The following is a 17512-nucleotide window of genomic DNA, read 5'->3' as shown; positions in this document are numbered from 1 at the left end:
TAAGGATAAATGATAACTTTATTATTTACAAGAATAAAATCTACTAGATACAGTTTGATTCTATTAAAACCTAATAATAATAATAATAATAATAATAATAATAATAATAACAATAGCTGTAAAAATTAATGAAGATGCAACAGTTTACATTTGTTTTAAATATATAATTTTTCCAAAACGTTTATTATTTTTTGAATATAAAAATTTGGAATTATAAAGGATAACCAAATAAAAAAGAAGCACTTGCGCTAACGATCAGTTTGCACGATTCAATTAATTTATCTTCACCGCAAGCGGAGCAGAAGAATAATACTTGACATCGGTTACAGTCGCTTGTGTCTAAGACGGATACTCTGGCACCAGCCCGGAGAGATTAAGTAATGTTTAAAACACGAACAGCAGTGTTTTAAAACGGGAAAAACGGGATTTAAAACCACGAGGCGCAGCCGAGTGGTTTTAGACCCGAATGAACTCGTGCTGCAAGTTTTTTGAACGGCTTCAAAAACATTCCTGGAAAAGCGTGTGTCAAGAGAGTTCATAACAATGATGCTTTTGAGAACGTTGGAAATTAGCATACGAGAAAAACAAGAAACATCGCATACTAATAAGGAGGAGGTTTTATCGGGTTTTAAAACCACTGCACGTGATGTTTTATCGACCATTTGATAGGTCAATGGGCTTATGAATTATTAATAAGTTTTGAAGCCTTGTAAAGAGATTGTAGTGAAATTCCAACAGGAACAGCCAGCCTGACGGTGTCCGCGTTACAGTTGCCTTGGCTTGTTTAATAAAAACGAGCTAGGCCGGCCATTTTTCTAAAACTGAGTATTCATTCGCGGGCTGTTAAGAGCAACTCTCCCCAAGAATCTCATATTCAATTTTCATCTAAAAGAAATAGATTTCGCTGACAACTCTTCGATCAACTTCTTTGGGCAAGTAGGTAACAAATATGAAATACGAACGGAGAAATTTACTTTTCTTAAAATTTTGTGATTTGAAATTTTTTGCGTCCCGGGCCGTGCTCGAAACTCACTGGCGAGATCATGAATTTTGCAAGACACAATCACGATCATTCTTAATTTAAGGAGAGTCGCTCTTATCAATGGTTTGCATCAGGCCTCGTTTTCATCTCAGAAATGTCCTGTAACATTAATAGTTCTCGTTAGGCTCAATCTTTAGCTTAAATCTTTCCTTAGCTTTTCCTGAAGCTAGTCCTACGATAACATTACACGAGCCATGCCCTGATAATCTTGCTTAATGTTATCTCTTTGAAGAATAATCGATCGTTCGATTTCTACGTAAAAAGTCAACAGGGTTCCTTTGATCACTCGGTGTCCTCTCATCTTTGGATTTCCATCTGTGGTGATGGTCGTGAAAGGAATGAGCGATGTCTATATTCTGAAATTAAAAAAAAAAAAAAACAGGAATTCTTGTTGGTTATAACACCACTTTGGCAGCTTCGGCTAAATAGGCAATTTCCGAGTTGCTGTGAGCCTCATTATGAAAGCGAGGCTAAGTGCAAAGCTCTTCATATGAAAATTTGTTTTGTTTGCATATGAATGAAAACTAATTTTCGTAATAAAGACATTGCACTTAGCTTCGCTTTCATAACGAGGTCCAAAGCAACTCGGAAATGACCTACTACAGTCTAGCCTCCCACGCAGACGTTCTTAGGGGCTCGTCACGCGTTCCTGCCCCACGAACGTCTGCGTGGGAGGCTAACTACAGTCCTAAGGGGATCTGCACCCATTAAATTATTCATAAACTAGTAATAATCAAAGATCAGGGAAAGCGTTCGATGATCTCGATCCCAGGCTCTCTCTCCTTTGCAAAGTTGGTGAAGATGTCATCCGCCCCTGCAAAACCTGTGGGGGATGCCAGATACGCGTCTCAAGATCAACGTTGTCCTATAGAATCTCGACTCCAATCTGTATTAGGAGTGGGTTCTTTCTACGTGGAATGCAATTAGACAAAATGATACAATGAATTGGGTGAAGGGAATCATCGTGTCGCAAACTTTCTTGTCTACAAATCAACGCTAATCAGCATCGAAAAATGATCAAAAGGTCCGCGATCCGCTAATGACTTCAATAGTGCGCTTTCCCGGATAACCAAACAAATGTTTCCTTAATATTCCCATGTTGAAAATTTTATAAAGCACATCCCCCTCTCTTAAAACTGTCACGACCAATAAATAGTGAGCTTACGCAACAGGACGGCTGAGGGAAGGGGACGGTGAAATATCGTTGTGACAAACATAAAATCTTATTATCTTCACATTTTTATGCGGTTTTCGACTAAAACTGGTGTTCTCTCATCTGTCACAACCTGAAAACCACGAGCGGTAGGAATGTTACAATCTAGAGTCATGAATACTTGGCCGTTACGTTGGTCACACAAGGACAATTTGCCGTCCCACCTCATCAGCCATCCTGTTGCGTAAACTCGCTAATGCCCCATTAGAACTTTATCTATTAAGGTGATTCCATCGAATTGCATTGCGCATCCTTGCTGCGCATAATTTTTCGCGTCATTTAGCGCGCGCGCGCACAACATTACGGGATTTCCTTGAGGTTAAGCTCGGCAGGAAAATAAATGGTCCTATTCTTCTGAACGAGCACGGTGACCCCCATTTTTTTAATGCACAAATGTAAATGTCATACGGTTGACCACTATATATAGCGATTTAAAGAAAAGTTTAATACTCTACTTTGAGATATTTTTATTTTAATGCTTTAAAACGGCACGTATTTAGGTAGTGCTGCTTACGTGCACACGCAGCAAAATCTTTAATTTCTTTCATACTCTTAATTCCAGTTCAATGAAAATAGTTTGTTATGTAAGATTAAAGTAAATTTTGTCGAACTGCTTCGATATTTTAATGCAAGAAATTAATTTTTATAGATATGATAGTTCCCTATTTCTGATTACTAGTGTTCCCAATATAAACCTCGTGGGTCATCTATTTACTATAATAGCCATCCAGGTTGCACAAAAACGAGCACGGTGACCCCCATTTTTTGTTGCATTTTTGTAGTGCTTATAACATAGTCATGAACTGGACCAAGTCTTAGACAATTTTAAATACTCCTTCTTTTTCAGCGGAATCATCTTAAGAACGTAGTCTCCCACGCAGTCGTTTTTAGGGGACTCGTAATACCTAAGAAGTCCCCTAAAAACGACTGCGTGGGAGACTATTAAGAACGGTGTGCCCTAATACATTTTAATGCATTTTTGCGCGATTTATGAATATGTGGGAAAAGCGGATCTTAGCAAGGGCTATTGGAATCGAAAGAGAAAATTGGGGATAACAACGCATATTTCAGAGATAATTAAGCAACAACAACTCTAAAAAAAGCTTTAAAATACAGAATAATAATGGCAACTTTTTCAGATTGAAGCTTACCCCTGAGATATGCGTGGTTGGCCCTAATTTTTCTTGTTGTATTCCAACAGCCCTGTTAGGATCTGCTTTTGCCGCATAGTTATAAAAAACCGCGTAAAAATACCTTTGTATTAGGTGGCACAGTCTTTCAAACGACCGAGTTTCTCAGACCATTCCGTGATGCGCAGAACATACGTGCGCTAACAAAAGGAGGCACTGTCTAGAATAACATTCTAAATGAATTTGATGTAGCGTATAAAATATGGCTAACCACCAAAAACTCCTATACTTTTTTCACTACCCGCACAGCTCAATAAGAAATCGTGTTATTTAATCAAAAGCTCTTAGCCTGCAAACAGGCTTCCCGCCGTGCTCAGCGCTTCCGCCGTCTGGGTTCGCCTAGGAAACCTTTTCACAGGCTAAAAAGCTCTTGACAAAAGTGACATTTTCACACACCTTTCTGGGAAAGAGCCAGTCGAGAATCCATAAAATGAACAAGTCAATAACAGCTAAAATACAGAAGATTTTTCCAGCAACGCGGCCACAGTGGTACAACCTGAAAATTACAGGCAAAAGATATCGTACAGAAACTCAAGGAAATCACAGTACTTTTCGACGTCTCAGAGCAGGCAAAATTGCAGCCGGTGGCAAGCGCAAGAAAATGCACGACCAGTGACTTCGACTTCTGATTGGTTTGTTACACTGTTTGGGAGTGTTGTGATTGGTCAGGGTAATTACTTTGGTATTGGTTTTACAACGCTTCATAGAAAACCGCTCTAAAATACATTTGTACCCTTGTTAAGCGCTTTCATCAGTCAGGGATAAGATATGAGCTTTCATCCAATTTGCCTATCAATGTTTCCCGCGTTTGACATCATAACACGTTTACTTACGCTTGACGCTTGTTGCATGTTTTCCTGCATTTCTTATTGCTTCAATACTTTTTAAATTTTTTGGCACTTTTTCATCGGGAGGTCGCAATGTTTCCCGCCGCACTTTATACAGATTGCACGTTTTTTCGCGCTTGACACCGGTTACATGATTTCCCGCGGTGGAGCCAAAAACGAACGGTAGTTATTTCGCAAAATATACCCCTTTAGGCGGCTGGTATAGCACAGCATAACTGCGCGAGGTTGAAAGATTGTCTACAAAATGAACAGTTCGCCGAGGGTTCGTTGTATATGGTAATGCTCGGTCGCTCTTTTCAGCTATTTTGGTAAGGCACAATATGTTGCGTAATTTTCGTAATTTACTTAGCTCAGTTGGGGAGATCTTACTGTTGGGTGATTTTGAACAATTTATTTTCAAAACTGTTCTCCATAAAAATTTCTCCGCGACTGCAGTAATCGCAGGGGTTTGTGTAATAACACCTTCATCGCATGTTTCGATGACTTATGCTCTAGACTCCTTACTTCGACTCCAGTTCTTGATTGTCTCTTTCCACGTCATTTTCCGGTCACGTCTTTTTATGTCATAATTAATTTCTTACAGCTGCTTGCAGGTTGAAGTTTATTGACTAACGATAAAAATCTCCCTTTTCGTGGGATCGTGGGGTTTACTTTGTCGAGGAATCGTTACATTTCTATCAGAATTTTACAGTACAAAGGGTAACATATTTCCATGATTACATGTACCTTCTTAGTCTTTCATCAAACGAAACTTGAGGAACAGTGCTAACCACATCATAAACCTAAAAGAGAAGTAAAAAAATAAATATCGACAAGCAAAACTGAGTCACCGTATTTAGTCGAAAAAGCGAGGCACGCGAGAACAGGCATCAACAGCACCCCTCAACAGCAATGCGGCGCTTACTCGGAACAATTGGTCCCGAGTTGTTTATACAAAGGACACACGGATGTGGACCTTTTAAGCCAACTTTTATTGTGTTGCTGCCATGCTATTGTTTTCGCTTTTGAACAAAAACAAGAGAAGACACGTTGTTATATTTGAGACGGGAGAAGGTTTTAAATAAACCCCGTCCCCGGATAAGCTCTCCCCCCCCCCCCCAGCCACCACCACCTCGAATAAGCGCCGCCCCCGGATAAGTAAAGTCCCTCCCCAAAATAAGCCACGCCTTCAGATAAGCTCCCCCCCCCCCCCCTCTTAGATGTGTACCTTGAAAAAACAAAACTCTTGAAAGTTAAAGAGCTACTTACTAATTCAGTGCGCCGTGCTACATTTTGCCACGTATACATGGTTTTCATTCGTTCATGCGCCTCATCTGGTGGAACGATTCTGCTTTCTCGAGAATCTTGAACAGCTTTATCCAACGCAACCAGAAGAGCTGAAGTAATAATAATAAAAAAGGAATTAGAGAAAGACTTAAATCACTTCACCTTCACTAAAACCTAACGTTAAAACGCACGGGAAAGAAATTCCAAATTTCAATTGTGCAAAATACTGAGCACTGCACTTCATTTGAATGATCAAGGGACTAGTCTACAGCGTATGGCAGTACTCGACGGATCCCGCGCGTGCAAAGCCATTTTACTCGCGTGTACCGTGCAGCCTTCAAAGCACCCGCGTGCAATGACGCGTGTGGGTTGCTACACAACCGCACCTGGAGATTATTAGTCCCGGGTCTGGAAGAAATACAAACTTTAATGTCACTCCCTGAAAAGGGCTTTTCAATGACAATTATAATTTATTTACAAGATTATACGTCAAAACGATAAAATCTAAAAGTTACAATGATGCAATGATTTATATAAGAGTAAAAATAAAGCTTAAGATTGGTCGCTAAAAATAACCAGATAAAAAGTTGATGCAAAAGCTAAGACAGACTAGAAAGGATAGCGGCGAATAAGTTGGCTCAAAGTTTTCGAAGCACGTCCTCGACCCAACATTGGGAAACAAATGTTCACCCTTCAGGCAATAGATCTCTGCCATAATATTCCTCATTACGTGAAAACCTCAGTAAATTTAGCTAAATTTTCATTTGCTAAAGAAGTGATACAGCTATTAGGGGCTAAGTCGAAAACCTTGTGGTTTCTTTTAGCCTCTAGGCTCCAATTAACAACTACTCTCGTTGCTAATTTTTCTAATCAATCTGTAATACATATAATAAATGTTCTTCTCCTGTAATAAATCAAAGTGTGAGTCAATAAAGATTACTACTACTATAACGAGATCCTCACTTTCTCATACGTTTTTGTTGCAGCATTTGTGGCGATTGAAAAGAGGTGATAAAATTAACTTTGGTTTCAATCACCAGAAAATTTCTCAAGCGCTTGTTTTCCTTACATTTAACACTCGGTTCAGCCATTTTGATCATGTCGCTGGGTAAAACCTCAGGTACCCCACCCACTCTGGTGCTGACAACCTGAAGACTGAATAAAGGAAGAGAGAAAGACAAATGAGTACACAGGATACCCAACCACTCAGGTGCTAGCGGCCTAAGACTGAAAACAAGAGAGAAAACAAAGGCTAGCTTCGTGGTCAGCCTATGACGTTTAAGCGAAATTCCGTAGAACAAAGTGACAGTATTGCTTTCCCACTACTTACCAGTACTAATAATATTTCTACACCTCAGTGGAGAGACACAACATGGATCAGAGTTTCTTGTCTAAGGAATCAAAGACTGGAAGACCATAACTTGAATTATTGACCTTTGGGTCAAATGTCTGATGTCCTAACATTATCACCACCATTCGTCCTCAACGACAAGAGCAGATTAGAACTAAATGTATAAAGGGATACAACTGCCGCTATTTTGAGCAGTAATCCATAGTTTCTGAATTAAGACTTTGCAGTCTACCAGAGATAATGGAGTTAAAAGCACAACACGTTTATGAGCACATATAAAAGTTGTTGCTGCATAGAAACTCACGTTACCTTCTTCGTTGAGACTTCATTTAGCGCGTAATAATTAACGTGAGGGTGTGGTCACATATTTCCATCTTCCAAAGAGGGGGACTATTGCAAGCCAACCCTAAATATTGCTATTCAATGCAAAGATATGTCAAAACTTACCCGCAACTAGCAGCTTCAACAATTGCAATACAAAATGCCTCTGTTAGGGATGTATTAAGAAAGATGTCACCCTGAACAAGCACCTTCATTGAAAACACAACAAAACGTTTTGTCAAATGAGAAATTGTAAGTATTTAGTCTCTTGGGATTAAAGAGGGTGGTTTCTTAAGGAGACGGTGAGTTACGAGAGATTGCAAAACACAATGTCCAGAACATTTTCAAACTGGATTTCACAAAGAGACTTGCTGTAGTTTTAATTTGAGTTTGGTTTGAAACACCATGTTTGACAACAAAATAGTGTCATGTTTTTTTGCAAAAATTATGTAGCCACGTTTAGATGGAAATCGAACCAAAGGGATAAAACAAACTTACAAAAAATAGGTCAAATAGTTCCTGAAGAGAAAACAAAAGATTTCAATACCGTGGAGGAGGTTTGGAAATGTGATCTTAATTATCATAAAATTTGATGAATTGAATTGAATTTCTCCAAGAATTATTATTTTTTATTTTATTATTACTATTTTTTTTCAAGGTTGTGTAAGTTGGGCGTGGATTCAACCAATCTTATAGCAATTTATAATTCTCCAAGAATTAAAATGGTTTAAGCTATATCAAACACTCGAAAGGGTGTTTATTATTATCATCTGATTTCCAAAAACCTCAAAGTTGATTAAAAAAACTCAGCTATGCCTCATTTTTAACCTACTTCTCAGTGTTCGGAAATCGGATGAAACACTCATGCTCATGTTTGATATATTGTATCTAAATTTATAACGAGTGACTATTTCAAATAAGGAGACTGGACTGGTGTTTTGACTGCAACTGAAGGGCTCAGAGCATAACCAAACCAAATGACTTTTCAGCTTTCTTTTTGGTGTTTAAGCTCAGATTCACCGGAGTTTTTAAATGTGGCCTTGAATTACTTCAGGAAACGTTCCAATGTCTTATCTGCTGTTTTGCACTTCGTTTGCAATAAAACCCCATGATTATGTCGATTATGGACAAGATTTTCGTTGTCATCACAAAGCGAAGTGCTTAGCAATGGATAAAACATTGGAGCAAATTTTCCTGAAGTAATTCACAAAGTGGCGGCGTGGTCAAGTGGTTAGAAACGCGGACTCGTAATCTGGAGGCCCCAGGTTTGAATCCCCTCTCTGACCACTAGCTTGGATTTGTTTTGGGATAGTCCCCTGTTCAAATCCTCTGCCACACTTTGTAAATAGCCAACTGGCAAGCCTTCCTGTCAGTTGGGATTTTTAAAGAGTTTCTGTTCTGTTTAAAAATATTTGTTTGATTACACAGCCCTACAAGCTTCTAGCTTCAGATATAACCGTGTACAAATAAATTTACTTTACTTTTACTGGACTTCACAGCCAATCCCTGGCTGAACTTACATCTCTGACTTTCTCGTGCTCTAACTTTCCTAGAAATGTAACTCTGTCTTTAAGTTTACACTGTTCACAGACATCTTCCAGGAGGGCACGCTTTGGGCCATCACCACCTAAACAACAACAAAACAAGAACAAAAGAGAACTTCATTACTGCAGCTACTCCCTCAGACAGTTACTAACTTGCATCAACAACAACAACACATCCTTTATTTAAACATGATCTGATTCAAAGCATACAAAATAAAATAATGCTTGTGGGGTTGTGTTAACTATAAGGTAAAAACTAATTTAAGAAAAAAATTAAAATCCGTTTCAAATGGTACGCTAATAGTGATATTTAAGAGTAAGAGAACTGGATAAAAGAATAAAATAATGAAAAAAAATTGTGTATCAATTATTAAAACCTAATAACAGGTATAAACGGTGTTATGTCTGAGGAGTGATTGCACAGACTGGACGTTAAATCCAAGGCCCCTAAAAAATTTGCCCCTTTTCAAGTTAAAAGTAAATCCACTGTACTTTCAGACAGAAATCCATAAAGTGCATGGATCCATTCCATTAGTATATGACTAATACAGAGTAGAATAATTTGTTTTTAAAATTTCTTTCAAATCGTGGTACAGTAATCGAGTTGCGGAGTTCTAAGATTGCAGCTCCCGAAGGGTTGGAGTTCACCAGACTGTGTTTGGGGGGTTTTGTTATTACATCCTTTATGGATTAATTAAATTAAACATAGTAACTGATTCTGTTCCAGTCTGTCTCAAATTTCCATTTTTAGCACAAAGAAATTTCTAAATGTAGGATTATCACATTGATAATCTAAAGTTCCATACAACCTTCTCAATTTATTATAGTACATAGCAATAAAATGCTCCATTCTGACTGGTTCCCTGTGCACTTAATTTCACAAAATCAGAACACAGTCATTTGACTGCCCAATTAAAGCTGTTTTTTTCAAATTGGATACCTGTAATTTCATCTCTTTCCAGTGGGACTGTTCAAGATATTTTGTAAGGCCCTTTTAAATACCTACGGCATACACTGTAGAGGACAGTTTTCCCTGTCCTTTTCTATAGTTAAGCTTGTGAAATCCCTACCTAGCCTGGAAAAAGAGGCGGCACCTCCACGTATAGTCCATTACAGAGAGTACCCCCCCTCCCCTCCCTGGGGCAGCCACATAGCCATGGACAGATTTAGGGGAGGTGACAAAGGCATTAACTTCTCCACTGCAGCTCCATGTCTACAATTTTTTTATATCAAAGATGAGTCTCAAGACTAATGTTATTTTTACCACAACCAAGATTTGGCTTTACCTTTAATGTTTTGTAACAATGAAAACAGAACTTTGGTTTTCATTTCTTGATAGTCTTCTTTTTTACAGTAAAATTTACTGTAAAATTTCATTAATAATTCATTTATCAGTGAAGGAAATAGCATCTCAGAAAGCCTAGATTTTTGTGACATTTTTAAGGATGGGAGGGGGGGGGGGGAGGCATGCCTGGCCTGATAGAATAAAAAGTAATTTATTATTGAAAACTTACCAATAATAAACTGTACATCTGAATAATTTGCACACATGATAGGTAGTATTCCAGCCAACAGGTCCATACCTTTTCTGTACACCAGTCGACTCACCACTACAATAGTGACTAAAAGTCACAAATTAAGCAAGACTTTAAAAGCATACCAAGAGCAGATTGTGAAGACAAAAATTTTATTCTCTGTTTAAGTAAGGGGAAGGGAGTTCTGAACATTTTACTTTCCACACTACTTAATTATTCAGAATTTCAACTTCTTTCTCAATGGCTCCTTCTTCTGAACTTTCTTCTGTTGCAAAAAAAAAAAACATTTGCATCATGAAGTGGGGTTTTGTACGTTGATAAGCACTGCTTTCAGGCAGTAAAGAGGACTATTGTACTCACGTTTGACCTGACAGGAAGTTGGCAATATATCTCCAAATTAAGCAAGCCTTCCACCTGACATGCCAAATTTTATACTAGCGTATCAGTAAAGTAATACATTGTGTGGTTGCAGAAAATATCCATACCACAACCACAAAGGAATCAGAAATTTAGAATGGTGGGGGCCCTGGAAATTCCAGAGGGGTAAATGATTAATCAGATTATAGTTACGCTTTTGATGGTGGATTGATTTCGTAGTGAAAATTTGTAGCATCTTCGGATTTGTTGTGCAGATTTCAGGGTCTTCAAAAATATCACCATGATTATAAACCTTATTCAAATGTTAAACCTCTCTATAATTATAGGAATGTCATTGCCTCCTCAGTGAAATTTCTGTGCCATGTCTAAGACAATGCCAAATATAGCAAACAGTAAAGTTAGAAAGCAAGACCGAATCTGGAAATGCTTGACAAAAAACACGCAAAAGAGACGCTTCAGACAATTTTTGTAAAATAAGAACAATACTTATTGGTGTGCACCTCATACCCATCAAATAGTCAAAAATTAAAGACCAAATTCGAAGCAATATCACTCACTTTTTCCTGAGGTCTTTTTTGAGGAATCAGGGGTAAATACATTAGCATCAACAGCATTAGGTATGACAGACACCATGCGAGGATTCATTGAAGCACGCAACACTGTGTTCTCCTTACTGAAAAAATAAATTAAAAAAATGAACATTGGGCAAATATGTTAAATATATTTCAGCAGAAAGCTGTAATTGTAAAATCAAGCCACCTCTGTGCTTTTTCAGGATATAAATGGCAAATTAAAGCTTTGTATAGCTGTTGTTTGTTACACAACATGGCATTTTATATTTTAGACTGGAAATATTACACAAAACAGGAGTGACAGTGTACTAAGAGTTAAAATGTGTTTATTCTTTTCTAAAGGGCTGTTTGCACGACATGTAAAAAAATTGTATGGATCCGTTCAAAAATGGTATGGTACCCAAAATTTTAATAAAGAAACACCCGTGCTGTTTTGGGTCCATAGGCGCCTATGGACCCAAAACAGCAAGGGTATTTCTTTACAAAAATTATGGGCACTGTACATACCACTTTTGAACGGGTCCATACCATATTTTATCTGCCATGTAAACAGCCCTTCAAACAACCCATGTGAAACACTGTTCTTAAATAAAATAAATCAAGACATGTTATTTTTAAATAACTCTTAAAAGAGTCAATGTATTTAGCACAGAGCACTATTTTATTAAGGACACTAGCTCCTGATCAAACTGGAATTCATGATGGTTTTTGAGGAGGGGGGAAAACCATAGAACCTGAAGGAAACCTTCTCAAACAAGGGTGAGAACCAACAACGAACCTGGGCCACACTGGTGGGAGGCAAAGGCTTTCACCACTGCACCATCCCTGCCCCCAATGATATTTAACCATGGCCATTTGGCGTGGGGAATAAAAAAATGGTGTGTAGCAAAACATTGTACACCACAAAAGAAAGAAAGTCATGTTATTAGGTGGGGTAGTGTTTAATTGTCAGGTTTTATTTTGTCTCGCAAAATCAGGAGCATGTATATGGAGTCATCTGATCAAATACAGTTAACGGCAATGTCTCGTCTGCAAATTGCTATGAGATCCTATTTTTTTGCAAGTGGGCATTTTTCATCATGCTCTTCCAAAACATATCATATCATTCCATAGTTTCCAAAATTAAGGGCCTGTAACATGGCAAATTTCAGCCTGAGCTGAAATTTCAGATCCTTTAGGGGGACTGAGAAAGTTCCAGCACAAGTCAAAACTTAGCCTGGAGTGAAAGTTCCTGCCCAGTTAGCTCTCAAACTGTGCTGGAACTTTCAGGTAAATGCAATCAAACGTTAGCCCAGGCTAAAAAGTGGGCATGTGAAAATGCTTTATCTTGAGTTTATTTTACCCCATGTAATTTCAATTTTGTTCGGGCTGAAATTCATCACATGACTATGATGAAATGTCAACCCCATCAACAGGGCCAAAATTTCAGCCCAGGATGAAATTTACCATGTAATCGGGCTCTAAGTTTGTGTGACATCCTGACTTTAGGAGTCTACCAAAGCTAGGATCTCTGGGCTTGCTCCAAACACTAGATGACCCTGAATAACGGCTTACTACCAATGACTAAGAGAATACAAAGCTGCAAACCTTGTATGTGAAACACAAATCACATGATCTATATCCGCCAAAGAAAACTGTAAAAATTTATTGGTGATAATAGAACTTGCATCAGCAAAACCAAACAGTGAGTGGTCAGTGAACAGGGTGCGCAGTCCCATGGTTCGAGCATGAAGGAGGGCATCATGACAAAGAGTAGAGAAAGCCTTGAAAAAGAACAATAAAGGAAAAAAGTTTAGGTTGCCTTTTATTGTCTGGGTATATTACGAACTCACAACATGATCAGCTCCCAGTTAGCTTGATAGCTCAGTTGGTAGAGCACTGCACCGGCATCGCAGAGGTCACGGGTTTGAATCCCGTTCACGCCTGAATTTTTTCCCAGCCTTTCTTTTCACAACTGCTTAAATTGCATAAATAACTGCAAGGGTCTTTCTTCAATTTAATATTTTTTGTCCGTAAGTAGAAGCAAAATAAAAATAATTCAACTTACTGAATGTCCATGTACTATGGTAATCTTTTCTCGCAGAAAAATGCATCTCATCAAGGGCAGTGTTGTGTAAAGAGTTGGTAACACACACTGATTATGAAAAGTGGCAAACGGCAGATAATACACCTAGAATAACAAAAAAATAAATAATAATAATAACAATCTTTTAATAGGATGCTCCATCACAAGAGTGGTTTACATAGAGGTCCTATTACTAGATGTATATTACATGTATATGATGCAATTAAAATATAAAAAAATTAAGCTAAAATCGAGATATAAAAATAATTACAACATACACACTGCAAGGATTAAAAACAAACTCTTAATTATAAAAAGCAGAAAAAAGACACTTCTTAAAAATTGGAAAACTTGCTGAGTTTCTTACAGTACTCTCTCACTCATTTAAGTCTTTGAAACAGTGGTACCGCGAACAATGTTTTCCCCAATTATATTTGATTTTGGGGAGCTTGATACTATCATTATTGCGCGTATTGTAGGAGTGCATACACTCTTTCTTACAATGTCCAAAGAATGATTAAATGGCATCAGCATCAAGTTCTCTAGAAACAGGATTAATCACTGAGACTGTTCTTTTCGATATAATCAGGATTCTTAAAAAATAGAAGAAGGAATACATGAGAAAATCATTGATAGCCAAGGTAATGAAAAATATCCAAACTACCAAGAACATTAAAGTATCAACTTCATTTTTCCATTTACTCATACATGTAGATTAGGAGAGGAACTGGATTATGAATTAATTAAGTGACACAGGCAAACCACACAAGGGTACAAAGCAATTGTAGGGGAGGGGATGGTGGGTAGGAGGTAGGAAGATTCTGCCAGGTATCAAATGAATATTAATTTTTCATTTTGTTTTTTGTTTTTTGTTGTTGTTGTTGTCGTTGTTTTTTTTCCTGGCTTTTTTTTTTTTTTGATAAACATTATTTGCCATGGGTATTTTTAGATACAAAAGCTGAGTGGTACTTTTTTTTTGCTTTGTTCTTTTATTCTGTGTTTTTTGTGTGTTATTCCTTTTCCATAATTTCTAATAAGTATTGAATTTTAATTCTCAAGGCTCAAGTAAGATCCCCAGGAGCATAGTACCAATTAAACATGTTTGTATTAATAGTGCATACATTAAGGCCAATTGAAGGCCTGGGAGCATAACCGACTTATGTCGAATTTGAGCGTGGCTTTTGATTTCGCATGGATTTGTCCGAATTTTCGCTCTCCCTGGTTTGGAAAACATTTCGCGGTTTTACAATCATGGCCAAAACTCCTTGACAAAACCAAACACGAACAGAACAAAAACCACTTGCTTACTTCTCCCTCCCACCCCCTCCCCCTATGCAATGACAACCGAACACAGACAGCCAAAAAACCACTCACTTACTGTTTCTCCTTTCATAATTCTACCACAGTTACTTCTCCCTCCCCCCCTCCCCCTTATGCAATGTTGATGTGGGAAGTGATACTTGCCAGGAAACTGTTCGTGACCCAAAAGACAACATTGAGTCAGGGGGAGGGGGAGGGGGATTTGGTAGTTTGCTTGTCTACAAGTGAACGTGCTTGGAAGGCAAATTTTGTTATAGGTTTTGTCCACGTCAGACTCGTTTTCCAAATTATCGGTAGGCTAAAAGTTTCCACTGTCCACGAGCCGTGTTTAGTTGCACCAGTTGTTGTTTCTATAAGTAACGTTTGAGATGATATCATGGTTTGCTTTTGCGGATTGTAACAAGCCCAAAATAGATCAAGGCAGTCGGGATAAACAACTTGCGTATCGTACCGGCTAGTTGGTTTCTCTTTTGTTTGGTGAAGTTTGTAAACGCATGACATCTATGGATCTTTTGAAAAGTTATGAAATTGACGAATGCAGTTCACAGGAACTGGTGGAAATGTTGTCCAAAGAATCCCTCCTTGGTAGTGATGACTGTGCCGTGGCGAATTTTTCAATTAGATTATCAAATCCCACGGGAGCATCAGAGACAAATCCCGCCATGTGCAAGGTGTTTTGCAAGCCTTACTTGTGGTTTGCCAGGCTTGAAATTCGGTATGTAACGATTAACTTGACAATTTCAAGGCAACGATTCAATAAAAGTACGATTAACATAGATTTTCAACGGTTAACACCGACTGCTCATGAAAAGAATAGATAGTCTTTACCTTTTAATAGAGCTGCCGTTAATCGTTGTTAATTGTTGTTAATCATTGAAATGGCTACATGTCTTCCTGTTAATCGTGTAGAATGCTAGTATTTTGCGTTATCAAGAGTGATATGTCGACAAACGGGACAAAGCTGGATTTTACGCCAGGAAATGGACACATTTTCTCTTGGAGAATATAACTGTTTACATTTCGGACATTCCTGTCACGTACGTAGTAGTTTGTAACAGAATCAAATAAAAGCGTGACAGTGTTCTTTTCGTTGCTCCCGCGAAAAACACTGCTTTCGTGTGCTGTGTTTCAAAGACAACGAGTGTATATTGAATACAAGTATTTAATCCTCAGTGCATTGTCCTTTTGGTCATCCAATGTCTATAACGATATATCTTTACAAGATGGTAAAATTTCTCAATGGCATTAATACGAAACACAAAGCGGCGTGAAAAAATACTGGACAATGGTTTTTAATCGAATTGCAGTTCACATGCAAAAGTTTGGACAAATCCGAGCTACATCGAAAAACGGGCTGCAATTCAACATAAGTCGGTTATGCTCCCAGCCCTTCAATCAAAATATAAGCAAAGAATAGTTCTTTGTACCTTGAGGTAGTTGGTCAAATAACGAACTCCACTGCGCTCCCCATAAGAATGTGTAACCACAACAACCTGGCATCATCAGATCAAAAGGAAACAAACTCTCAGTTGAATATTATTCAGAAAATTAACCCCTTCAGGCAGCTGGTATATTGGAGGATATCATCCAAAGGCTGACAGATTGTCAAAAAGAGTGAACAGCTGGCCACGAAGAGAAGCTTAGAGGGCCACTGTGAAATTTGAGGACAATTGTTAACCAACTGCTAACAGTATAATAAAAGTCCTGTAAATCAGTCAGGGCAAACTAACATGCATACATGAAATCAGTTTTCTTGATGCGCACATGTGTGCCTCACGCTAATACGTAACGGTTCGCAGATATAAAACTAAGTAAGTAAGTAACTTTGTTTAATTTACCCGCATATTGCATATGAGCAGAGGCTTGTTTAAATGCAAATGCGCTTTACAACTTAATTTAAGATATTAAAAATGTGGTATTTACAATTAAAAAAAAATAAATAATCATAAAGATGGCTTCCGCTGTTCCGCTTTATAAATTGACTGTCATGGAGACAATCTTAGACAAACTATTGCAGGGTTACGGAAAACCACTAACAAGTTAATAGCATGCCTCGAACACTCCATTCTTGTGAGATAAAACCAAACAAACATGACTGTACATTCACCTTATGGCCGCGCTTGATCAAACATTGCGACAGCTGATAGATGTGGCTCTCCACTCCCCCCATATTTGGGTAAAAGAAATCGGAGACCATGCTAAAAATCAACAGCACATTTCCATCGTTAACTTAGAATAAGATTACAGTTACTCCTGTTCCCGAAGCACAGAATGGAGGGACAATCTGCTTACCAAATGTGGTGTTTTTGTGCTCCGGGAGCCGCCATCTTGGTTTATCATTTTGAAGTCAGCCGCTGACCAGATAGATCACCTAAACTCGCCTCATTCCCCCAGACCTTTGTACGGTCGCGCTCAATCTGAGATGTCCATTTGTTTTTTGAACGGTCCGAATTTTGTTATGTCAGAAAATTTAACCGTCCTCAATTCAGACAAAAAAAATTCACATTTATTTGAGAAAAACTGATAATAGAAACTTGGGAAAGGATTTTTGATTTACTTGTTATACAGAGCGTGAGGGATGAACAACAACTTGAACTTATAAATAAAACTGTAAGAGCGGTTTTTCAATAGGCCATTTTACAGTTGTGTGATTAGTGACCTGGCCTTGGATTGGAAGCGAGGCTGGGGGAGACCTTGTTTTGATACAAACCTCACTGCTTTTCATATGTAGATCATGCTGTTCTTTCGTTAACTAGTTTTCATTTACATATGAAAAGCATTGAGGTTTGTATCAAAACAAGGTCACCCCCAGCCTCGCTTCCAATCCAAGGCCAGGTCACTAAGCACACAACTGTAAAATGGGCTAT

At 38.2% G+C, this 17512-nt stretch overlaps 1 protein-coding gene across 1 annotated transcript; it reads right to left on the bottom strand.

The window, feature by feature from the left end:
• On the bottom strand, positions 1-17014 carry LOC146472306 (phosphatidylinositol N-acetylglucosaminyltransferase subunit A-like). Its single transcript, XM_085119677.1, has 14 exons — positions 16938-17014; positions 16753-16843; positions 16073-16138; positions 13308-13430; positions 12848-13023; positions 11246-11361; positions 10290-10397; positions 8752-8858; positions 7358-7440; positions 6629-6714; positions 5542-5669; positions 5020-5075; positions 3842-3941; positions 1-1398 (listed from the first exon to the last, which is right to left on the bottom strand). The coding sequence occupies exons 1-14, from the start codon at positions 16970-16972 to the stop codon at positions 1261-1263; spliced, it is 1413 nt and encodes a 470-aa protein (XP_084975803.1). The 5' UTR covers positions 16973-17014; the 3' UTR covers positions 1-1260.
• Positions 17015-17512: the final 498 nt, after the last annotated feature.

Source organism: Pavona decussata, unplaced genomic scaffold (assembly GCF_977016875.1).
Source record: "Pavona decussata unplaced genomic scaffold, jaPavDecu1.1 SCAFFOLD_100, whole genome shotgun sequence".
Classification (NCBI taxonomy): Eukaryota; Metazoa; Cnidaria; class Anthozoa; order Scleractinia; family Agariciidae; genus Pavona; species Pavona decussata.
This window is presented reverse-complemented; position numbering and strand designations above follow the sequence as displayed.